Source organism: Pagrus major, chromosome 13, assembly GCF_040436345.1.
Source record: "Pagrus major chromosome 13, Pma_NU_1.0".
NCBI lineage: Eukaryota > Metazoa > Chordata > Actinopteri > Spariformes > Sparidae > Pagrus > Pagrus major.
Window position 1 is genome coordinate 20,773,395 of NC_133227.1, and position 26,442 is coordinate 20,799,836.

A 26,442-nucleotide genomic window follows, 5' to 3' on the forward strand; every position below is an offset into this window, starting at 1 on the left:
GGCAGCTCGATACATTAGTAGTGTTGTTCCTGTGGTACATCAGTACATTTGAAAGCTGCAGTGATGCAGAAGCTGTTTTTTTTTTTCTTTTTTGTTTATAGAAAAAACAATAGTTGGGATTTTAGGGTTCATTGCTCCAGTCAATCTCATATCTGCAATGTTTACTTGCATATTTCCACATCTGTATCATAAGAACCATTACTGAGGTCAAGAACATTAACAGAAGTGATGCTCATGTTTACTTGATTTTTTTTAATTCAGTGTGACATTTGCTAAGCGTTTTATAGGGAACCGTCACAGGGTAAAAAAAAAAAGCCATGTGTAATTTAGAGACCCAATATTTGCTCATGGACTGAAACCTTTCATGCTCATGAGGACATCACAATGCAAAACTTTAGATAAGCAGTACTTCCATGTACATTTTGTAATTTGAGCTTTATTTGGTAACAACGCAGCTGCTCGCCTGAGCTAACATGCCAACTATGTGCTGTGTACCGCATGTGAATATACTGTTTATAAATACAGTAAGCCAGCTCTTGAGAGGCTGCAAAAACAGAATTGCATTTCGATGCTAAATGCTGATAACTAATCAGGAAGGAAGTACAGTTTGGGGGGGGGGGGGGTTATATTCCAATCTGCAGTTGCACTTGAATGCATCATTCAGTGAGACCCATCAATCAGTCTTCACTTTCAACTACATTAACCTGCAGAACTTTAAACAAAAGAAATACAGGAAATTTAGCGTTCTACACCTGCTGCAGTTGTACCACATCGACGTTATTTGATGGTAAACTGAAGCTGATTACCACCTTCCTCTGCTCGGCCGTTGATAAGAGATAAAACTCAATGTTGGAGGGAAATCATATTGGGCAAAAGGATGAAGTATGGATCAGCTGTTAGGAGAGTTCTAGCTTGTGTATCGCAACCGTACAGGGATGTTTAGATTGTGGAGATTCTTATTGACATTCTGCTTATTGGTTGTGGTTCCCAAATAACATTTTATTTTGGCAGAGTTAGGCTGCCATACACATAACCCAATTGTAATGAGTCACAAGGTAGTTTATGATATGGTAAAATAATGAAAAAATGCAAATATTCATTGTCATTCTCCACCTGGACGAGTTTGCGTTAACTACTTCCGTGCCGTTTGGCTGCATACAGCGCTGCCATCTCCGTCCACGCTGCAGTAAATGATCTTTCATCTTAGACAGACTTCTGCATGACAGGAAACTAGTTTGGCAAAGGGATTACATTACACAGTAGCACCGTTCAGAGACACGCTGAGCACTGCCACTGTTCCACTGTATCAAACCTGCGCTGACACACACATCACAGGCGATTGAATAAACAAAAATGACAAGCATGCTCCCGAACAAATGTCCAGTTCTAATAAATCTGGAACCTGCCCCAATTCAGATCTGGTCTCCTGCTCTCTCATTTCTATCTCCCTGTTTGTCTGTCTGTCTGTCTGTATGCATCTACAGCTTCATTAATCTTTTTGCAGACAGAGATGGTGGGCGTATGTAAATTTAACCCTCCATTAGTCAGCTTAAGCCGTCACAGCTCTCCTTTGCCAATCTTGCTGCTGCCGCTGCTGAACATTTTCTCTGCATTCTTGCCTATTAGCTCTGCATGCCCACTTGCCGTCCTGCCTGCCTGTATGCGTGACCTGTTTTTCACCATGAAGAAGCAATACTGACTATAGCAGGGTGAGGCTCAGGGGACTCATCTCTGACTACACACTTTGGGGTCTGCATAATACAGAGATACAGTACGGGGGGAGAAAGATACATTTAAACCACAGGTCAGTACCAATTCTATGCATTGGTTGCTGGCGGGCAGGCAGCGATATAATGCCAATTCAATAATGGGACTCAACGGCGTCCGTTTGTTCGATGCAAGCAGCCAGTAATGTTAGCTAGCTGTCGTCTATTTCTCCATTTCCTCAGTCACAAACGCCTATTTTCTTAAGCTTAGTCAGGTCCGACCTCAGGGTGATAGCGGGTGCACATATCGAGTTTCAGCCTCTACTGTATTTTGTTTATAGTGGGCTGACATTCAACACTTTGTCAGCTCCAGCCCGCATTCTCTGCTCTGTGTTATGTTTAAACCGCTTATGTGTTTTAGTCCAGTTAATGTAGGCCAAACAGTGGAATGGGTTGTGGACTTTTTTTCTTCAAACCACAGCAGGGCACTCCTTCCCATCCCCTTTATCTTTATTTAGCCTCAGTGGCAGATATCCAAATGCTTTAAAAATGTTTTTTCATTGAAAACTGATTTGCACTGATTCAGTATTATTGTCGTTATTGCCTTTTCTTTTTGGAAAGAGACTTTGAGTTTTATCCCAAACTGTTAGACTTGATTTTTAGCAGGTAGAAAGCTTTCCCATCCAACAGTAGGCTGTTTATGTCATTGTGATTTACATGTTTATGGCCTTGATAAATATTTATATAGCCGTGGGCTTTCTGTTACATGATCGCTGTTGGCTCGCATGCTGCATGTCGCTGCTTCTTGTTCACAGCAACAAAAAATAAAGTGACAATGCAAGCTAACAGTTACATGCCCTGTCAGATGCCACTTCGACAGCAATAGGATTGATAGTGATATTTATGGAAATAAATGATGAAGTGTTGAAAGAGGAAAGGGGTCGTTTCTGTCAGGGGACAGAGAGAGAGTGGGTGAAAGGGGAGAGAAGACTTTCTTGTGGATAATTTGTGGGGGCCCAAAGCATTAAGGTGCTAAATGAAAGCTAATTACATAAGGGCACCAGGGGAAATGGGTGATGTGTGCCCTCAGGCCCCGGCCATCTATCTGATTTAAGATACACAATGTGTCAGCAGCAAATCGAATCTGCAGGGAGCAATTGAAGTTTCCCTTCACACACACACACACTCGGACAGAAACACACACACAGGCTTTATTGCAGCAGTGTTAGACCCATCCTCCCAGGTAGTGGATAAGGGTCCCCACTCACCCACGCAGGATGGGTCAGCATAGTCCCTCCTCATGTTATAAATTAGACGTTGATAGAAGATGAGCTGCAGGTTATGCTGAGCACATGTTCTAACCTCAATGTAGTGGACAGATGGGATTTACAGCCTCAGTACAAACCAGAAAATGTCCCCTTTTAATGAATGGAAAGTCCAATTTTAAATGATTGCTTAGCTGATCAGTGTCAGTTAATTAATTATCCCACTGCTGTTCTGTCTATCATAATCAAGGAAGATGATAATTTGTTCATTTAGGAAAGAAAATGTCTGCTCGATTTTAGCTGCTGCTCTGAGGAGACTTTGTATTAATTTAGCTGTTAATGAGAGTAAGGGATGGGCACTGGTCATCATTTTCGTATTTGATTATTTTATGGGTCCTTTTGATTAAACAATCAAAGTAATTTCATTAAAAAAAACAAAAAAACGTGAATATCTCAGTCAGTAATAATGGTAAAACTATGGTTGGTTGCAAATAAGGCTGCAACCAAAAATGGTCCCTATAATGTGACAGTGTCTTGATTTTTCTGTACACCAAACTTCTGGCATGTATATGCAGGAAATGACTTAATTGATTCCTAAAGTAGTTACCATTAGAATTTCCGGTTGAACAGCCATTAGAATAAATGAGTAATAGTTTCAGTTGAAGTTGCGGTTTGCAAATCAGTCATTTCTTGGTGAGTGTTACCGTCAGTGTCGGCAAAAGCTACTTTGAAAAGCAAAGCTGTGAAAGCCAATAACTTCACACAGGAAGAAGCTGAACTACAGCAAAGCTTCCAGAAGGAGAAATCTAGTTCGGTTAACGAAAGCTACTTTCATAGAATACATAGACATGAAGTTATAACAAACTATGATGCAAAAAAGTCTTACGCGAGCAAAAAATGCCACTCAAGTGAGTTTATTGCAAGTGCCCACTAGTTCACAGATCATACCCGGGGCTTCAGACTAAGTTTTTACAGTGACTGAACAGGATTGAGGTGCATTTTAATTCACTTTAATGACATATTATGTAAGTGGTTGTACACATGAACAAAGTTGCAAAGACTTGTCTTTCTTCATTTAAAAAAACAAGCAACAAGAAATTGAGATAACCTCACTTGTTTAAAAAATAAACTGCCAAATTTTAGGCACACTGGTGCAACCAATGACAGATTTTTGGGGGCATGTACGACCAAAATAGTCGCACCCTGGAGCCCTGAAACCAAAAAAGTTAGAATATCCCACTGTGGGAAAGTTCAAGGAATGTGAATTAAATTAGAGAAGCCATGGTAAAATAAATACATACGGTCTAACATTGTTTGTTTGTTTCAGTCGTTAACCACACAGATATACAAACATGAATGTAGTTGAACTACCAGCAGGCTACAGTAGAGCAAAATATAGTTAAACTACTAGTTTAATTAAATGTGAACTACTCCCCAACACTTGTTTCCCTTCTGCCAGCTCACAACAATTAATAAGTCTTTTACAGCATTTCCACAATTTGAGCGTATTTTGGTTAAAGTAACTAAACCAACACACAACAGATTGAAATAGCAACAGGACGTCTATACACTTGAGTTAAGACAACTCAGAAAGTCTATATTTTCCCAAACTCCACCATGAGCGTGCACTTACAGCGCTGCAGAACAGAAGTGACATTGACTAAAACAGGGATAAACTTGAAAGACTGTGCCATTGCCCTTCATTCTGCTCCCTGCGGTCCGCACCATGTGGCCCAATTTCCTGTAAAGCTCCACATTCCAATACAGCAGAGCTATACACTAGGGATTTAACATGTGACCTCATCTAGCCTAAACCGTACCCTTCTCAGAGAGGAACAGTGGAAGTTGTGTCTCCCGTTTAGCTGCCCTCAACTCCTCTCTCCTGCTCAGGACATCATGAAAGTCATCGAAAAAGGCCTCGCTGTCTGTCCCGTTAACACACTTTCCAAGTTGATTGTCTCTTAAAGTGTCATCTGTTCTTTTTCTGGGCTGATCTGCTCTGCCTACACACACTCTATATATAACTGAAGCTGTGCAAAGAGACAACTGAGCCGGGTGATGCTGTATGCCTGAAATCAATATCACAGTAATGATTTTTATATCATAATACTATACACACTCGTTAAATAATCACACTGATGTCCATAAAACAGCAAGATAACGTTATATGATGTCGAGCAATCCTCAAATATCGCTTATCAGGGTTCATAACCTCGCACTGTCACTTCTTAAATACAATACACTTGTTATCGTGTGTTTTGACAGCATAATCGTACATCACAATATCCTCATATCCACAATTTCCTCTGACCTTCACAGCATGGTTCCACTGAAAGAAAATAAACAGAGATATTAAATTATTGTGCAGCCTTGAGGCCAGGTCACTCACAGTTATGAAGCTTCATCTTCTTTCTACTTCTGCGTCTTCTTCTACTTCTTTGCTTCCAGGAAGGGTTGCATATTGGATCCCCAAGCAGTTTTCTAGGTAGTTTATTTATGTTCAGCTGCTCTTATTCTCCCTTAAACAGCAGTTATAGATTCAAATTCGCGCATTTTCAACTTGACTTGTCATGCGTCTTAATGTATTTGTCACGTCCTGTGGGTTGTGTTCATCTTAGATTAGCTTTATTAAGTAACTGTGAAAACGGGCTATTTGTAATTTTTGAGTTCCTAATGGCAAAATGGCTAACATAACAGGAAGACAGCCTGAAAGGAATAAACAGTGTTGCAGTAACTGTAATGACAACCGCCGGAGGGATGTGTATCATGTTTTGTTTGATTGATAAAATAGCCCGTTCTCACTTCTAACAGAGTTTGACGCTGTAGGTACCTCTGTAGCATCCCTTGAAGCGGCCCCTCTAGTGCAAAAGCACAATGAGCGAGAAAGATCTTTTCCTAACCCTAACCAAGTAGGTTTTTTTGGGGGTTTTTGCGTACAACTAGCCAAACTGCGACAGTTTAAAAGTGTTAATAACATTGCAAAAGTCATAATATGCCTTAGAATTACAACCGTTTTTCATCACGCTTTAATTTGAAAGTGTAACCAGATGTTGTGTAATACACATTGTTGCTAACTTGACCACTGGGCTGTTATTTTTAAAAAGTCTAATCAGACGTTGGGTATAATGTATCAGTGCTAACTTGACTGTGGAGCCTTTCACATGCAAAACTGATGCTAGAGGAGCAGGCTGAGTGTCACAGTTTGAAGCTGAAGGCTAAATTTGACGAGCTGGGAGTGAGGACGTGTTTGAAGAAAACACATGCAGTGTCGAGAATGCAAAGAAGTACCTGTCAAAATGTTAGAAACCATCCGTCTGTGTTTATATTATTATTACAAACAGATAAACCGAGGATAGCATGTAAACTCGGTGTGTTTTTGAGTAATGTTCTGCCTCTCTTCAAAGGACTTAATTTGTGCTGAACATCCATTCTCTCTGAACCATTGTACTGCTGTTCGGGTTTTATGTTTGCACTTCATGCCACGACGTGTGGTCTAGAGTAAATAAAATCTGAATCCGAGTCAAAAAATGGAAAACTGTGCTCAGGCCGGATGAAAAGAAGGCAGCGGAGCAGAATCTGAATTAACAGTTCCCCAGTTCACTGCCAGTCACAGTGGAAATTGCCGTTAATGAGACGTCACCGCGGCTGCTTTGCTAATGATTCTTTATGAGAACCTCTGCCTGCATGTTTCAGAACACAAATAAAACCGAGAGAGAGAGAGAGCGGGATGCAATACTAATTCTTATAAAAGCAATAGTGAGATGGCACAGTCATTAACTGTCACTTTGTGCATGAGGGGAAGTCAAAGAGCTCGGCTGAATTATAAACTTGTTTTGGTTTTTTTTTCCTTTCTGAGCTTTCACTTCTCCTGCAGTATGATTCACCTCATTCACTCCGGCCTTCAGGGCTCGAAAGAGACCCAGCGGACAAACTCGCTGCTCGGGGGTTGAAAAGATTCTAGTTTGGATTATAAGACTCTATTCGCATCATGTTGTCAAATAAGATGGAATGGAGGAATTTGTATTGCCTTGACCAACAAGTCCTCCAAACCAAGATGACAAAATACTCCAGGCAGTTTCTCGGCGCTGTTGCCCCCGGCGGCATGACAGCATCGTTTGTCAGTCGTTTTTTTTATCTGCCCATGACTATGGTTCATTCTGAATATGTTAAACCACAAACACTGCTTGGTTAAGGTTAAAGGAAGGTTGAGCTCCTGCTTAAAAGATACCAAAGTTGACTCATAAGATGTCCAAGTCACATTATTTCCAGTGATGTCTCATCGCTCCAGCCTCACTAACAGGTTTAGCAACAGCGTTTCTTCTGCCTTTGCTTCTGACAGGCAACGATCATAAATCGATGGCAACAAGGTCCCAGTCAGGTAGTTTTTTTTAGTGAGTCACGCCTGACCGTTGACTTCGCGGGAGAAAATACATTGTGTCGATGGCTACAAACAACTCAAACTGTAGAGAATAAAGAAGGCCGGCGCTGTGAAATGATGATTGAAGTGACAGCGCTCACTGTGTGGGAGACGGAGACACTCGGATGTGAGGACGGGTGGGTGTGTGTGTGTGGGTGGGTGGAGTTTAGCGGGAGAAAAAGGGAGAGAGAGAAGAAAAGAGGGAGCCATCACACAATCACATGATGATTTCTGAAACAAGGGTAGCTTTATAACTGTGCTCCTCTCTAGCAACCAAAAAGCTCCACTGAGTAATGCAAAGAGCAAATCGACCCAGACACACACACACACACACACACACTCGCAGGCAGGGTTCCTATTAGTGACACACATGCAGAAAACGCACACATACGCTGTGCGCGCTTGTCTCCGGGTAGGTGAGTTGGATAATCCCATGACTCGCCTGACCTCCTCCATACTTCTGCCAGTAGTGACACTCGATTGGCTGAGAGGCTGAGCGCGGGGAGGGGAGGGGAGGGGGAGAGGGAGAGGGAGAGGGAGGGGAGGGGAGGGGAGGGGAGGAGGCGTCTGCCCCAGCAGCAGTAATACGAATATTATATAACCTTGGCAGATGAGGCGGTGTGAGGGGAAGAGGAAGAGGGGGAATGAGCAATGAGGGAGAGAGAGAGGGAGGGTGAGAGAGACGGATGCGATTGAGAGAGAGGAAGTGAGAGTGGAGAAAGGCAGGAAGGGAACAAAGTACAGTAAAACAGTGAAATTACACAATAAAGATTAAAAAGTCAGCGAACAGATTTAAAAAAAATATGTTTTACATAATGGGTAGATGGGCGACAGAGTGTTATGTAATTCTACTTCATTTATTTTGTTGCATTTTTATTAAAGAAAAGAAATAAGATGAAGAATTTGCCACATTAATGCAGTGAGACTATCAATACTATAAAGGATTTGTTTTTTCTGTTGTTGTTTTTTTTACATCTGAACCTGTATCATAACAGCCACAATGTTTCACCGATTAATTGATTAGGCAATCACCAGTAAATTAATCAGCAACCATTTATTCATTTATTAATCTTTCATTCTTTAAGTCATTTTTTTTTTTTAGCTAAAATGCCAAATATTTGCTTGTTCCAGCTGCTCCAAAGTGAGGACTTATTGGGGGGTTTTGTGTTTTATATCGCTGTAAACTGAATACTCTTGGGTCTTGGACTGTTGGTTGGACAAAACAAGATATTTAAAGACTTGGACTTGGTCACGGGGAAGGGAATTTTTCTGACATTTATGGATTAATCTGGGAAAAAATCTGCTGAATCTGTGAATATAATTGTTGGTAGAGCTGCAATGATTAAAGGAGACCTATTTTGTTGCTTTTAGAGGTGAGACTAACAATATCATTCAATATTGATAAAAAAAAAAATATTGTGTAAGCGAAGACTAAGCACCCAGTCCAGTGAATATCAGTTGTGCGCGCAGACCAGGTGAATACACGTTATATCATCATCAGTTTTGCTTTTTTGAATGTAGATCACACCACCTCCTCTACAGGTCTCCGATAATGGTCGGCCTTTCAGAGAGCCCACTCACTATCAGTGAGTAGGCAGAACGTGGAGGATGTTTACTGAGTGCCAAGGTTGCCATAAAAAAAGATGGAATTGCATATTTTTGCAGAAACTAGCATGCATTACAATTCATCTCAGATAAATGTGCCTGGAGTATTTAATAAAAATGTAAATTTATAATTTCTGCCCACTCAGGCTTTATCACCGCTTTCAGGCTTTAAAAAGAACTGCAAATTAGAAACAGAAAAAATAGATTTCTATTCCAAGACAATGTATTTTTACAACTTTATCCAACGGTTTAAGACAGTTCCCACCAAAATTAAAACGTTAAACAGCTACAGTGGGCAAGACTTTTTACCCAAGAAAGCAAGTCAGAAATTACGCCAAAGCTTACATTAGTTTCCCCCAAGTGTCTACTATAATGTGTCTGGCAAAGCAGATCAGTTTCCATGTTTGCGTCACGCCTCTGCGTTATAAATGTTCTCACACTCTGCATGTCTCTGCCGAAAGAAACCACCGCTCTCCCACCGCCCGTCTCATACTTTCTTGCTCCCACATATTGGCCTAAAAAAGCTTTGATCTAAATGGAAAAAAAGATGTCCTCTCATCGGTTCCCACTGTAGTCACTGGTATATGACTCCCCCAGCGACACAGCAGGTCAGCCCAGTTCAGTTCTGCCTCCGTAGTTGCTACAGCCGCTTTGTTTGTTGTGGACTGTCATTAGTGCTGATCTGTCTTTTCCACCGCCTCGTCATGTAACGTTACGTCGTTAAGAAAAGGTATAACACATTTATGACTTGTAGCTGCTGCGGTTTGATTGAATAAACAGTTGTCATGTTCTTGTGATTAATTGAAAATCAACATCCTGGTTGTTGTCAAAAGTCAAAACTGATTACAACTTGTCTTGTGAATATGCCGTTTGTGAGGCTTCTTGATAAAATCCTGCAGGCACGTACTGTCTGTCGCGGCAGGATTTCATTTAATTTATTGTTTCTCTCGAGTCATGTTGCCAAGGCACTCCAATATATGCTATGCGCCGTCTCTCAGGATTGACACATACTGCTAGCATGTGCTCACATTCAGGAAGAGATGTTTATAGGTGCTAGAACGCTGATTGGCAGCATGTCTCAGGATGTAAACAGTGTCTGTCCTGCTCAGATTTTTGTTACATTTGCCTTTTATAAGACAGTGCAGTAACACACACACACACACAGACACACACACACACACACACACACACACACAGACACAAATGAGTGCACATGAAGAACAGTGTGGGCGGAGAAAGAGCAGCAAAGGGCAGTGAGCTGCAGCCTGCTTTTATGTGTTTTTCAAATTTTTTTATAATTGTGTGCGCAGGTGTGTTTGTTACGCTTCTATTTTCTGCACGTATGTACCAGACTGTTAAGCACACGCTGCTCAAACACAAGTCACTTTTGCTGTGTGTGCGTGTGCGCGTGTGTGTGTGAAAGAGAGGGAGATCGACAGAGAGAGAGAGAGAGAGAGAGAGAAAGTGCACATGTTTATTGCACTCTGGTCCAGTATGCAGGCGTTCCTAATGAGGCTTGAATCTGCGCTGCATGGCTCAGAGCCACACTTGTTGGCTCAGCGATGGGAGGAGCATGTGAGTTGGAGCAGGAGTAGGGGAGGGGGATTATGAGTGCTTAATTCAAACACCACCCTGTGGCCATTTTACATTACCAGCATTTTAGAATATAATTGTGTATCATGACCTTTTCAAATTCATTTCAAAGAACCAAAAATGGCAATCAAAAAGAAGATGTAGATGTAGATCAACTCTTTCGGTGCAGTTGTAGCTAATAACACCTCAGATGATCTGAAAAATCTCAAGTTGTTAAAGCAAACACCGTGTGAATGCCGACACGGGCTTCAATTGGCGTCATGTGATCTCCCGCTTCACTTGGCGGTCTGTCTTTCTTTTCCAGTGGCTGAACAAACCTCGAGAGAGCCATCACAGGTCAAGCGCTGCCCGATAATGAGTGTTCACAGCATCTTCACTCAAATCCAGCCATAGCTGCTTTAAGTTGACAAGTAATGAGAGAGCCAGAAAGATGAGCACATAGCAGGAGGACACCGTACTCCTCATAACAGGGGGTGGGGGGGGGGGTTCAAAGAGGACAGCCCTCTTCTATTAATACCCTACTACTGCCAGACCGACAATCCAGAGTTAAGACCGGTACATATTAGAAAGTATCTGCCAAAATTTGCGGAGTGATAGTGTTGCATTTAAAGTTCAAGCATAGTGTAGTGTGTACATGTCATGAAAAAGACTGAGCTGAATTTGTTTATTTGTATTTTTTCAAGTTAACAGTGTGTACAGGATCCAATGCACAGCAAGGTGAAAATGACAGTTGGGTACATATCTGGGTTTGTATACAGGTTTTCGTGTCAAATTTGGGTCACAGTTTTGTTGAGGTTATTGTACGTCTATCATATACAGTAAAAAACAGTCATAAGTTGTGGGTTTGATACGTTTCAGAATGAGCCACGCTTAGTCATTTAGGTGTTAGTCATGCAACCTTGAAGGTCTGTGGTTGAGTTGTGTATTTGTTGTTTGAATAAACTTTTTGCCTCGCTGTGTTTTTCACCGCATTTTTATTCAAGTTCGATTGAGTTGAATTCTCTCTCGTGGGGAGACGTTACAGGCGAAAATGCACCAGCCAATTTTCAGGGTTTTTGGGCTGTTTGCTTCCATAACATGTTGTGCATATTTAAAGCTGCTGGATAGCAGTAAGCCATGTCAGTAAATTCTCTCTGTAAGAACCTTTTACTCTAATATGTCAACTAGAGCACGACCGATATATCGACTGGCTGATATTATTGGTCTATATCGGCCTATCAAAGCTATATCTGTATCTGCGTATTTGTCTTTTGATATGATTTTGAACAATAAAGTTTATTGTTGAACTGTAAAATATCCTGCCTCCATTACATATCTTTGTCCGGCTGTTTGATAACCTAATTTCTTTGTATAAAGTCAGAATTTTTTGTTATTGCAGCATGGTCAATTTATTTTTTTTCTTAAAATTGATGAAATACCAATAAATAATGAAACGTATTATTGGATCCTTGACTTTAAATGGTATTTTTTTGTTCCGTCAATGCACATCTTTTACAGATTATGTCACGCTCCCCTTTCCAGGCTCTGGGAACAAGCTCCCAGCTCTCCCTTCACCCTGTCTGTTTATGCCATCTGCAAAACAGTGTGGTCGTCTACTTTTGACTGCCAAAAGCTAAGATGGCATCGCTTTCTAAATCCCGCTACTATCTTAACCTGTCTGCATGTGTCAGGAATGAGTGTTAAGCTATGGCTAAACTCCTTAGCTGGTCGTCCTCCAAGATCCACCACCTCTACTCCACCTTGGTCGCTGTCCAATCTGCATAAGCAAGTGTCGTCTTTCCAATGACCATGAAGCACCAGCATGAATTTAAGTCGCGCTTGTATGTGGAGACGGGGGTGGCTCCAGATCTGTGAGATGGACACTAACAAGTTTCACTTATATCCTCTCCCCGCTCCTGTCTCGAGAGCTCAGCAGGAGCAACACTTGGAGAATTAGTCGGCAGCACCACCAGCAGGGGCTAAGATATCTATAGGCCTGAATGTAAAGTCATTATCAAGCTTAGCGAGCCAACTCTGTTACATAATGCCCTCATTCAAACCAGTGTGCTGCCAAAACAAACAAGAGAGAAAAGATTTAAGCCCTTCTAATGCGGTCAAATTCTTGTCATGGATTACACAGCCGTGTCAGTCTAACACTAGTCTGGAGTCTGTTTGGCTGCAGCACGCCCCGTAAACTAACACACTCCCAACATACATGCTGGCACTCTGCCTGCAATATATTTGTCAACTTGGTGTTGGTGCCAGACTCAGGTGTGACCATTACTTTAAGTCTAATTATAGATTCTGTGGTCTCCGTAGGTTAATGACATCATTTCATCACAAGAGGTTTAGTGATAGGCTCCGTTGGGTTTGTCTTAGTGTGATTACACATCAAGCATTAATGAAGAAATGATCAGGGAGCTCTCTGAGGGACGAGCTGATGATGGACATTCAACGTTCTTTCTCATAGAGTGGGGGGATGGCTAGTAGTTGGACATAAACCATTACCATGGATATTAGCATAAATAGTAACAGCATGGACATTAGTAGGAATAGTGATAGCGGCCACTTTAACATGGGTTTTTCTCGTGTACCACCATTTCAATTGAGCTAATGGCTTTTGTAAGACACTGGCTTGACGACTTGCAGATTCCACTATTGTCATAAGTCATTGATCAATTTTAGCGACATCTTAATTTTGTTTTTTCTCAACCTGATTGGCTAGTTGATCTGTGCTATGTGGACGTGATGTGTCCCAATAGATGGCTTTGCTGGTTGAATGTATTATTTCACATCCTCTTCCTTGGTCGATGTCTTGTACATAATCAGTCCCTCCATGACTTCGCTGTTTTTGACTGTTGCCGCTGAAAATGTCTAATTTCTAGCAGTTTTTTTATTTATTTTTTTTTATTTTGTTATTGCAACGATTTGCAAATGAAAATTGCAAAAGATTTTGATTGTATTTGCAGTTTTTTGGGGGGGATTACGAGGAAATTACGAGGCTACGCGGAATTCACAGGGATCGGTTGAATTTCCACCAATTGTTGCAATCACAACATCACATTTTCAACATCCTGGAGGGTTGTTGAATAATGCAACATGAGTTATATCCGGCAACGGGGCAGATGAGGAGCTTGTGCCAAAAAACTATCTTTAATGCAGTCTTGTCTGTCTGTGATGCAAATGGGGAAAAAAAAGAAATCATAGGCTATATCAAGTGTGGCTGTAGTCTACAGGGCATTAAGAAAAAAAGAAAATTAGATCATGGATCGTGCTTGTGATTAAACAGATTGGGATTATTTTTTTTTTAGGGCCAGATCAGTACCCCTTGTAAGCTCATCAACATGAACAAACCATCAACTATATCACATCAGAGAGCTTAATCTGAGGACAACCTCCCAGTCAGTTACAGTGAAGTCACTGTGCTGTATTACATCTTTGTGGTACAGTACAGAAAATACTTTTGTTGTTTCAATAAGCTGCTTCTTTTCCCTGTAGGATATTTTTTGGGGTGTAAATTACAGTTTTATTCTTTGAGCAATACTACTTTTATTCTGAACATTCATTCATCGGATTTCTATTCATGACCGTAGAAAAAGTCTCAGAGAAAACAGCGGCACAATCAGACTGATTATCTGTTTTCAGTTCAGATATTTCCCATAGCCGGCCAGATTTGTCTACAGGGTTTTCACGTCTCCTAGCAACAGCACAACATACCACTGAGACCGTCAATACCCGTAAACCAGCCCTCTGCAGCCTACCTTGACTTTGTGACAAACGCCTTTATAACTGGATGCAGCTCTTTAATCTTAACGTATTGTTCTCTCTTCCTTTCTTTCTCTGTACGCTTTTCAGCTCATCACCCAGAGCCGGAGAGACCAGCAGTTCTGCGTTGCCGGGCCAATCCAAGCCAAGCGGGCAGACGCACAAGATCTGTTTGGTGTGTTCAGACGAGGCCTCGGGATGCCACTACGGGGTCGTAACCTGCGGCAGCTGCAAGGTGTTCTTTAAGAGGGCTGTCGAAGGTTGGTCTCACACACCCCGACATCCATTCATGCCCTCACTCAGACATGACGCTACCGGCAGAAGTCGAATGATGTAATCTCCACACATTTTTGAGAGGATTTTATTTCCCCCTAAACGTTTCTCATTTTGAACTGATACATTGTGGCCGCATTTACACCAGGTCATAATCAGATTTGCATATTCATGTCCATGTATTCGACATTATGCAGCCACAACCTTGTGCATGTGCACCTAATAGCGATGGTTAGCATCCATTAACTTCGTACATCTTGTCCCAAAGATTCTCAGTCATTGGACTTACATAAGATCTGCTCTTGAAGCTGTTGTGCAACTGCGAAACATCTCTGCTGTTTCAGAAAACTAGAGTATTCCGCAAAAAATCCAAGGTCAGAGTAAAATATCGGGGTTATTGTTGAGCTTTAGAAGCCATGCGTCACATACTTGCATTTCTGTGGGTTTGAGTCTTAGTCCTGACCTTGCATGTCAACGCCTCCTCTTCTCCTGCCTTTCCTGTTCGTCCTGTATCAAAGCAGAGGTGCCTTGCTAAGTCATATTGATTGACAGCTAACAAATTGGGGAACTTCACCATTAACATATCATATACTAATAGGGGATTAATAAGACATGAGCCTGCAAGACAGCCATTCTTCTGCTTTGCTTCGCTTACGGTCGGGCCTCTTCTGATGATGTATTCAGGTGTTGTCTCACAGGCAAACAGCTCGAGCGCTAATTGCCTTGACAAAGTCTTGAGATGGGAGGGGCAGGAATGCACCTGACAAACAGAAAGTAATTTGTGTTAAAGGCTTTCTGCCATGCATTCCACCTCCCCCCGCTTCTCTCTGCTTCTCTATCCTCTTTCTGTGTACATCTGTCTCTGCAGATGTGTAATTAGTTTGAAAAGGCTTTCTGAGGAGTATGTAACTGTGAATTGATTATTGCATTCATGAACAACAGACAATAAATAAACCAGTCTGTATTTATTATTGACTCAACACTGGCGCTAAATGAACAGAAATGACCCACACTAATCTCTTCCAGTTTGCAGAGTGGCATCTTTGTCCTTTTCTTTCATCTCTACCTGTCACTCTCCTCTATATCTGTAACTAACATTGCTGGTGAAACAAATACAGCTGGTGACCAAACTTGCTGCAGGGGAAACATTACTCTAAATGTAATTACTTCTGCAACAGTTCAGGAATAAATCATGGCTGGTGGTTGATTATGAAAACTTACTCTCCTGCATTCAATCAAACATTTTAGAAAATATGTGTAAAAACATTAATAAAGATGAATTGTGCTGCTACAGTTAAAGGGTAACTCCTCCAATTTTACACATTGAAGTGTGTTCACAGGTCTTTGGGAGTACTACTGCATGTGTGAAAAAAAGTAGTATAAAGTTTTGTGGCTCCAGAGGAAGCTGAATATAATCTGACAAAATACCTCCAGTGATGTCACTCAGTGGCTGCTGCATTGTGGGTAATGTAGGCGCCACTTTTTTGAAATAGGAGGAAGAATGCATGGTGCTGCGTGAGTACAAATCGATACAGCAGAACAATATCAGCATTTTTATTCCACACATTCTTCTTGTGCCTGCATTACCCACAATGCAATTTAGCCAATGAGTGACACCACTGGAGGCAATTTTCCAGATTATGTGCAGCTTCCTATGGACTGGAACAAGAGAGTATTTCTCATGTTTTTCTTTTCACTGTACCGACACAAGAATGTTTTTGGTCTGATGAAGCCAATTTTCTATAAATAGAAATTTAAGATGGATGTTGACGTAAGTATGTTTTGATGTAGCTTTGTATGTTAGTCAAGATAAGATGGAGATATTCATAAAGATAAAGAGAGATAAATGACAGAATCCAAGCCAACTTTCCTGCACTTTATCATGAACTTAAACAGTACAGCACCTCCATCTCTATGTCTAACCTTAAAAAGAAAAAAGACATTTAAGTCATTAAATGATTATATAATATGCTTCTGACGTGAAAACTCCAGCATTGTGAATGAGATCATCTTATTGTTTGGCTTTGTGTTAATAGATTTTTTTTTGTTATAGATTGTCAATATGTCTGTATGTACAATAAAGTCTTGAGGGAAAGAAATGCAGCGTCCTCTGCAGCCACAAAAAGGCTTTATACTACTTTTTCACAAATGCAGTAGTACTCTTTAACTGGTAAATACACTTTAAAGTGTAAAATTGGTGGCGCTATCCTTTAAGAGTTGTATGATTGTTGACTGTTTTCTAGCATAATATCTTTTTTAAATTCTGTGGTGCTGGAGTAAATGCCAAGCACTCAAACTGAAGTTTTACAGTAGCACTGAAAGAGTTATATCTGTTATTTTTTGTTTTTCTCCCCCCTCTCTATTCTCCGTCCGTTGTCTCTATGGTGAAGGATGGAGAGCACGACAAAACACAGATGGTAAATAAATGCACTTTCAATAACAACAATGACAACTATGATGATGATTATGATGGTAATACTATCACCTCTGATTTGCCCATGTGCCTGTACTCCTTCAGCACTGAAATATGACCAGTCTGCCTCGACACATGCGTAGCCTCCTCTGCCAGCTATCTGTTAATGCATGCAAATGTTCTGATTTGGTAATTCAAGTCAGCGTAAATTGCCTGTGAGTGATTTTGTGCTCCTTAGTTTCTTCTCCTTGAATGCTCCACCTCATCACAGGTGGTAGATCCAATAATTGCAATCACTACCCCTCTCTCTAATTAGGGTTATTCTTCTGCACTTGACACACATTAACATCCATAGATCTGATGTCAAAAATCACCTCTCGACTTTTTTTCCCCCCTCACTTGTGCTGTTCATGTGTTTTATTTGCTTTATGTGTTTCACTGTTTCTACTGATAACTGTTTTTAGGCCACGTGCAGGTTTCTGCTCTTAAACACATCCTGCTGGACTCACTGTTAACTGATGTCAGTGTATTTTGAGTTCAAAATGTGAATTGTACCTACAAACCTTTTGCTTTTTATGCTTTTCAGCTTTATGATTATGCATATTTTAGATCATTCACTTGGCTTATAAATTGTATACTTCTAATTAACTTACAAACAAATCAACTAATGACACATATTGTTGCCTATTGGTTGATTGACATCAGAGTGCATAGATCGACCATTGCTCCCACACTGTTGGCCATCAGAGACGATCTAAGGCTCACCAGAAAATAATACATAAATAAAAAAAACTTTAAAAAATGAAGAAATTAATAAAAGTAAGGGAAAAATAAACAAGTAAGGGATTTATACAAAGATAAATAAACACAGAACATAAATATAAGTTAATTATTGCCTACATTTACTTTTATTATTCTTTTTGGTGCATTTAATGGCATAATAATTTATATATTGATTCATATATCTATTTATTTATTTGTAATTTTGGCAGTATTGGTCCTCCACACAAACAATCTCAGATGCAGGTGCTTTAAAAAAGTATCACTCTAGTCTTGAGATAAAAAAAAAAAAAGGCCCCGCTCTAGTTTTCAGAACTTCAGTAAATCTAAATAACTAGAAAAAAGGAAATCAGCTGGTGATGAGCGGTTATTGGTGGGGCATAAAAAAAAACTTTGGTTTGTAAAGTGATAAATAAAAAGACATTTTATTTCAGGAGTGTCAGCTTTTATTTCCCACTGTAAACCTTCACACCCTCTTAAATGAATAAATAACAACAGGAAAATCAGCGGGAAAGATTGTTTGCAATAACCAGCAAACTAGAGATTATATTTATGAGAATTCAAATGTGATTTTCACAGGTTATCAGGTTGTAATTTAATGTATTTGGTTAATGAGGAAGCTGAAATACCAAACACTTGCTGGTCATAGCTTCACACATTCATGAGTTGCTTCCCTTTTAAGTTGCAGACTATCAGATAAGTAACAAGTAATTATTTCTGAAAAGGAAAGGAAGTGGTCAGGTTCAGACTCCTGACCTCCTTGCTATGAGCTGACAGCACTAACCACTGAGTAAACACTCATTAGCTGCAGCCCTACATGCTGATCTTAACTACGGGCAGGCAGAGAGAAGATATCGGTGAGATTCAGCTGGCACTTTTAACACCGCAGATGGCTGTTTACGCCATTGTTTGCGATGACTTCCTGTGATATCAGCAATGGCTGCAACTGGCAGAACCCAGGCTGCTATCTTGTCATCACACCAGTAACCCTGCAGATTAATTTTTCCAGTCTCTGTGGAATACGATTATTTGTAGTTTCAAAAGGTGAATCTTTCTGTTATTTTGGTAAATGTCTGGAGAAACACTGCATTTCCCACTAATATAGATAAAACCTAATTCATATGTACTGTGTGTGATTACAGTTACATTATTCCATTCCTTCAACTTAAGTCTTACTTAAGTTTGTGTCAAAGGATAGTCCATATACTGACACCTGCTTGCTCCATCTTGAGAATGTATTTAGCTTCAGCCACCGTCATGTAGGGCGCTGCAGTGCTGAAACATCGTTAAGCTGAGCTAATCATTTGCTCGGTGGCCCAGATTCACTGTTTGCCCGAGCTCATAAATGTGCATTTAGGTTTCTGTATCAGTGTTCACCTACTTGTGAGCATGCAGCAGGAGGGCAATGTAATGCAAAGCTCTGCATGATAAAGGAAACTAAATATGAACCGACTCACTGTTGTAAAGGTAACTCCACAGGCCAGTGTTACCAAAGTCTGACAGCCAGCAGTATATAATATATAGTCTAGAGCCTGATCAATATATTGGCTGGCTGATATTGGCCTCTCACAGATATACCGGTATGTATATTGTACAATATGCATCAATATGAAAACTTTCCCTTTACTTTTTTTTCTTTTAAGAACATAATGCAAGAAAATATGCTTGGTGTAATTTCTAATAATTCAATTCCCAGTGAAGTTCAATGTTTCAGTGCACTGATGTCATTTTGGACAATACACTTTATTGTTTAATTAAAAAGTTATAAAGTTATACTTGAGTACAAGTCAAGGTATTGTGTTAAAATATAACTTTAGGATACAAATAATACTGGAAACAGACAAAGATTCTCATTCTTTGAATCTGATATTTAGGTATTTTTCAGATTTCAGAATTTTTAACATAAATTAATTATTTATTTTTTAAATTATTATTATCATTATTATTATTATTATTATTATTATTATTATTATTATTATTATTATTATTATTATTATTATTATTATTTATTAAAACATGTATTACTAGTAACTAAAGATATCAAATAAATGTAGTGGAGTAAAAAGTATAATATTTGCATCCAAGATGTTTTGGAGAGAAATGCCATACCTCAAAGTTCTACATAAATACAGTACTGAAGAGTAAATGTACTTAGTTACATTTCATTACTGGTTAAACTTTAAAAATCCTGTCTCCATTACATATCTTCACACAAGTGTTTGATTAGCATTTGGGGGATCATTCCTAAAAAATCAGTATATATTGCCGATATATTGATATTGGAATATTTCTTTTCCCTAATATTGACCCCAAACAATAGTGTGTAAAGTATAATCCTTTACAGGAAGTAAAATGTTGAAATTAAAATACTGATATAACCTGAACATGAGCATATTAAATGTTGGACATTTTTGATGGTTGACCGCCCACATCAATCCTACAGTCATTCCCACATGTAGCAAACACAATAGATGGCCAGCTAAAAGTAACTTTAACGTTACATCCACATTCACAGAACCCCGCTAATGTTATGTTTGCTTAGTGTAAGGATCTGTTTTCATGGTTTGATCCATTAAAGGTTGTAGCTGACATTACTGGCAGGTTAAAGTAGGTCAAGAAGGCATTCAGCCTTTGGAGGCATAAGATCTTTTCAGTCAGGATAAGAAAGATGCATTTAAAATGTGTTTCTTTCTACTTTCTACAGTTCCTGTTTTCATAGGCTGCTTTAATTAAATTCTCGTCTTTTTTCATCATGGAAAAACTGTTGGTTAGCAAATATTTTTCATCGGCACACTTAACACGAATGCTTTCTAAGGAATAATACTGAGGCCAGACAGCACGGCCAGCCAACTACTGATGTCTTGGTTCAATTATTGCACTGTGTGGTCATGAACTGGCTAGGGATCACAAGACATTTTTATTGGATTTATTGGTAGACACGTACTGTGGCCAAACACATGTTCAAAACCTGGTACAAAGGCAGCTCTATTGTTGGTTTCAGAGATATCTCGGATGTAGAGTTAAAGGAAAACAAACAGTATTGTTTTGGCTTTTTTTATGTGGCGTCAGCAGTATTATTGAATGCCCTTTAGTTCAAAAAGCTGCATCAAACACATGATATTTCAAAGATCACTAACAATATTTATGCTCCCAAAGGGCATTTTGTCAGGGCACTATTGACTTTGGATAAGGTTGTTTCAGCCGCAGATATATGTATAATGAGTGATGCTATTATACCCAAGTGAGTAATGAGCAGGACTTTCACCTCACCTCTCAAAGTCCACAGTAATTGGTTATGGGGGAGAAAACTATGATTTGGCCGTCCTGTCATCCAGAAAGTGCAGATGCTCATAAATTAGACGTGCTTTTGAACTCTGAAGGCTGAAAAAGTTGAAAATAGTCCCACCTTAGGCTAGATGCAGCACAGATAACTAGTCAGTAGAGTAAACAATGAGCCACTTTTCTCAGGCTAATCTCATCTCTTTCTAAGCCCTTTTTGCAACTGGCATAGTGTCTTCATTGTGCTTCATTTCTCTGTTGGAACAGGACCTCACAAGGTCAGCATTTTTTGGAAACCAATATTTGAAAGGAAGAAGTTAATCCAGGCCTTGACAAGAGCAGAAAGCTAGTTGTAAAACCTGTGGATAAATTTGCATTATCAGTTAATCTGCAGATTATTTTCACAAGTAATCGATCAATTGCTTCATCTATTAAATGTGAAAAAGCCGGATATAACTTCCCAGAGCCTGAAGTGACGTCTTTAGATTGCTTATTTTGTCCAAAACCCAAAGACTCTTCTCTCTTTATCTTTTAACATCATAAATGAAGCTGGAACCTGCAAATATCTGACATTGTTGCTTGAAAAAATAACTAAAATGATTAATCGATTATCAAAGTAGTTCACCGGATTGACTAATCAACTAATCGACTAATTGTTGCAACTCTAGTGATAGCATCTTTAAACTAGATGGCACTCAGTAGAGCACATACCTCCGCCAAGGCCCAACAGGCACTTTAATTCAATCAAGCCTCATCCAATATCAAATAAAACATATGTACATTTTCTAGATCTGGATTTTTATTTGCATCTGCATCATGTTGTACTCACTCGTAGACACCAGCCACTTAAATATGCCAGATTTCATCGAGAACCATTATTTATTACCTGAGAAATTAACAAAAAAATCTTGGATTCATCCGTTTTTCCTCCGTCCAAGTTTTGTGGAAATTCGTTCAGTAGTTTTTGTGTAATCATGCTGACAAACCAACCAACCAACCCATAAAACAGACACGAGTGATAACGAAACCTCCTTGATGGATGTAATTACATGTAAATCTCTTTAAATACGTGATACCTTCCATCACTCAATAGTTTTTTCCATTTCTGCCATGACCTTTTAACTGAAGGATGTGGCAAAAAAAACCAACCAGAATCATTTTCTCTGAAAGAAAAACTTTGGTGTCGAGTCTTTCTAAATCACTACCTACGGTCTGTTTCCCATGATGTGGTGTTGGTTAGTGACTCATCTGGCACATCAGAGGTCATTCTTGTTGATTGTGACGGTTTGATTTCATAGGAAGGCTGTCATAGTGAAACTTAAAGATGACCTCGGCATCGTAAGGAACATCGCCTTGTTAATTTTGTCAATTTGATTATGCCTCAGTCTGAATTTAAAGGAATGTGCTGTAAAGATGAGATTCATGTGACACTCCTCAGGCTCTGCCTCACAAGTACTGTATGTGTTAAAGCACACTGTTACTGTAGCCAAGGCTGCGTATGCTGAGTGGCAAGACATCGCCACGTCAAATAAATCCTCCTGGCTTTAGGTGGCAACAGTAACCACAGCCTGATTTAATTACAGAGGTGACAAGGTGAAACGGTGTTGCTCAGAAATGGCACAATGAACATACCAGGAACCCGTGGGCATTGGGCTGAGAACCACAGGAAGTGTAATCAAGAGAGTCAGAAAGTATTAAGAGATGCATGGTTGGTTTTGTCTTTTTATCAGATCCGTTTCATACAACAGAAATGGCGAGTATTGCCAGCATTATCCTTTGACATCCAAAACTATTTAAGTCATAGTCAAGCCTGTTTCACACGTGTAGAGTTGCTTGCATATGACTGACAAACATTTATCCTAAAAAATGTTTGGGGCCAGCAAATAATTTCTTTCCTCTGGTCTACAAGATAGCAGTGATAGATATTCGATATATAAAAAATTAATGGAGACATATTCTGCTCATTTTCAGGTTCATAATTTTTATTTTGTCTTACTACTAGAATAGGTTTACATGCTTCGATGCTTAAAAAATACACCAGTTTTTCTCACACTGTCCAATGCAGCAGTCCTGTACTCCCCCTCCGTCTGAAGCCTTCTATTTTAGCGCCTGTCTCTTTAAGACCCCCCTCTCGAATACAGAGTCTGCCCTGATTGGTCAGCTCACACACGCCTGAGCTAGCAACGCTCCCCATGTCTTAAATATAGGCATAAGTGAAGACAGTGTGTGAAGAAGTCACAGAATTAAAGGCGGGGCTACTGGCGAGGTGTTTGAGGAGCAGTGTTTTCTGTGGGAGACAGGAGCTCCTGTCGGCGCAGACTTTGGGCTTTTTAACTTTGAGTGAAGCAAAGGGAAAACAAAACAAAAGAGCATAATAGGTCTCCTTTAAATCTCCGTTTTATCTTTTGTTTATTTTCCCAAATCCTAATCATGTCCGACATTCATACACAGATTGTGAAAGAGTTATCATGAGGGAAAGCTATCACCATCTGAAAACAAATTTGAACCATTTAGACTCTAGCACGTGGACCGTGATATGAATGTGGACCACGTCTAATTGTTGGGCCATGTGTTCCAAGTGCAGGCTAAAGGAAGTGCCGCTTTCGACACCAGAGGGATGCAACAGGCTTGTCAGGCTTACAGTAGAATCAGCAGGTGGTTAGGTTGGTCATAATACATACTGCTCAGGGTAATCCTTCTCAAACCTTCTTAGCTAGCTAATATGTCTCTTTCTCTTTCCTCTTCCTCTTCCTCTTCCTCCCCTCCTCTGTACAGGCCAGCACAACTACCTGTGTGCAGGGAGAAATGACTGCATCATCGATAAGATCCGAAGGAAGAACTGTCCGGCCTGCCGCTTCAGGAAATGTCTTCAAGCCGGAATGAACTTGGAAGGTAAATAGTCTGACCGTGTTAAAATCAGGCCGGCCCTCATTAAAATCAACTTCAAAGTCAGAGTGAAGAAGCAGTTAGAGTGGATCGTAGCTACCACCCTTACCTCCCTCGCCCACATTGGTAGGTCAAGAGGCAGAGGATGAGGATAAAATTAGACACTTAGTTTTAGCTGACTAAAAAATTCACACCTCCTGCCATGCTAACTACTATGGCCCACAAGCTAACAGTCAAGAGCTGTTAGAAGTGATGGGTGGGTAAGATCAAGTTCATCACTGGCCTACATATAGCCATTGAGAAAAAAGCCCCCATAAAGTGCTGAATGCATTTTTTTGATCGTTTTAACCCCCACAAAATGACTCAGATAATCACCAGAATGTGATCTGTTCAGTCCAATTACATTTAAAAATGTGTAAAATTGCTGTATGATTCAATTATTTCTGTCTGTCATGTGGGTGTGAAGCCAACATGAAGCCATCGAAAGTCTAGGATGCACGTGCTCTCAGCCGCCTGGGCTGGAGAAGGATGTTAGTGGGCATGCCCTGTGTGCCCAAAACTGTGAAAAAAAAAAAAAAAAAAAAAAGATGTGAAGAAGCCCTGCAGAGGCTTTTGGTACATTTGAACTGGGAAGTCAGATTTTCCAAGTTCTCAGTTGACAATTTCAACTGGAATGCCTCCTGAATTCAGATTTTTGATATGGAAACGGTCTTATTTGATAGGAATGAGGCCATCGTCAAACACTGTATCCAGTTCTCCTTAAAACATCCACGGGTTCACTAGTTGCTACAAAGCACATTTGATTCAAGTATTTTATCTTCAAATTGAAACTTTATTGACATATATTTGACATTGAATGCCCACCATGAGATACATGCTTATTTTGCTGTCTCTTTAAGAGGGATTTTGTTGAAATTCCCCTCCATTGAAGGTCACCTCCAATATGTACGTTTTTTTCTCAATCCACCATCACGCCATCAAGTTATGGAAATGGGCAGTCGCATTCAAGTGCAATGTCACCAGACCTCATGCTTGAATTAGGAGAAAATTCTAATAAGAAAACACAGCTATGGGATAATGAAACTTTGCAGTGTTTCAAGTCATGCTTGTAGCTTTACACTTGCAAACTATACTGAATTGAATTCAGTATTATAATAGACTTATTGAGTATAATTCCATAATTACTTTATACATTTTTTGTCATTTGTTATTTAGCACTCCAGCTATTTGGAAACTATCCAACTGTAACCAGAAATAATCAAGGCTGTAGCCTTTTAGACCCAATCACAAGACAACATCACATTTCAGCATATCACTTTCACAATATTCAATACCAGGATTTGTTCACAGATGTCATCGAGAGTAGAGTCTTATTAACCATGTTAAATCAAATATGCTGTGCAAATGTATTTTGACTTCTAGCTTTTTGAAAAAAAAGAAAGAATGTGTCCGTTTGTGAGAAAAAATTGGAAAAGACGATAGATTATTAAGCTTGGTTGAGGGTTTAGAAGATGGACATGGGAAGCACAACCACTGCATGAGTACTTGGAACTTGGTCATTGTGTCATTCCAGCTGATGCTCCCTTAGGGCATGAAATAGCTGTCAGTGGTTTGTATAAGTGAGTGTTGAGTGAGATTACCTGTAAACAGCCCAGTGTTTGTCACACAGAGGTGAAAGTAGCTTCACAAAGAGAGACAGAAAAGACGGAGAGAGGGATTTGATGAACGTCAGCACATCAGCAGACAGACTCCCAACAGAAAGGCTCTTAGTTGCCATAGAAACGGTAGGAGAGGATATTAAAAAAGGTAGAGAGTAGAAAAAAAACATGTTTTTTTCATGGTAACCTCTCAACCCCTGACATGACATGTTTTGCACATTTAGTGAAATGCCCAAATGATCTACATACAGTTCTGTCTGCAAAAACACAGCAATTTGCTATCGCTGCTATGCCCTTCTGCAAAAAAGAATAAAATGTTAAAAATAATGTTCCTCTGAGAAATTGAATAGTTTTTATCACAGTTAAGTGAAGACTTCATGACTCATTACTGGGCAGAAAGCAGTATGTTGCATGTAAAGTGCAGCAGGTGTAGAGATCTGGTGAGGTGGGGCTGAAATGAAGGAGTCGTGTTTAGTCAGGGAATGGTTTTTTTTCTCCGTTAATATTGTACGTGTACATGCATGCTCTGCACATTAACTTCCTAAACAGTCTCATTGTGCAATAAAATCTAAATGTAAACAAATGAAAATGGTCATGAAAAAAAAAACGTAAATTTACTGTGTGAATAATTGGCCACCTGTCAAAGGTAAAAAAAAAAAATCACTAAAGAAACTGCTGACTGTTGCTAAGTGTAGCTGCCGTTAGCCTCAGCTAGCAGCGAGCAGCACAGACTGGGAGCTTGGAGTGGTATTGTGAGACAGAATGGCCCGAGGTTAGCTGGTTAGCATGCTAACTTCCATAAATATTGCTGCAAAAAGTACAT

The 26,442-nt window shown here is 39.9% G+C and overlaps 1 protein-coding gene across 2 annotated transcripts in view; it reads left to right on the forward strand.

The window, feature by feature from the left end:
• The window catches only part of LOC141007147 (glucocorticoid receptor-like), a 77,362-nt gene that overhangs the window by 33,881 nt on the left and 17,039 nt on the right, over window positions 1–26,442 (forward strand). The window contains exons 3-5 of one of the 2 annotated variants that reach the window (XM_073479492.1): window positions 14,421–14,590; window positions 16,994–17,020; window positions 23,851–23,967. In XM_073479492.1, the coding sequence (XP_073335593.1) occupies window positions 14,421–14,590; window positions 16,994–17,020; window positions 23,851–23,967 (314 nt within the window). The remainder of the gene's footprint in view (window positions 1–14,420; window positions 14,591–16,993; window positions 17,021–23,850; window positions 23,968–26,442) is intronic. The other variant, XM_073479493.1, reaches the window with a different exon arrangement.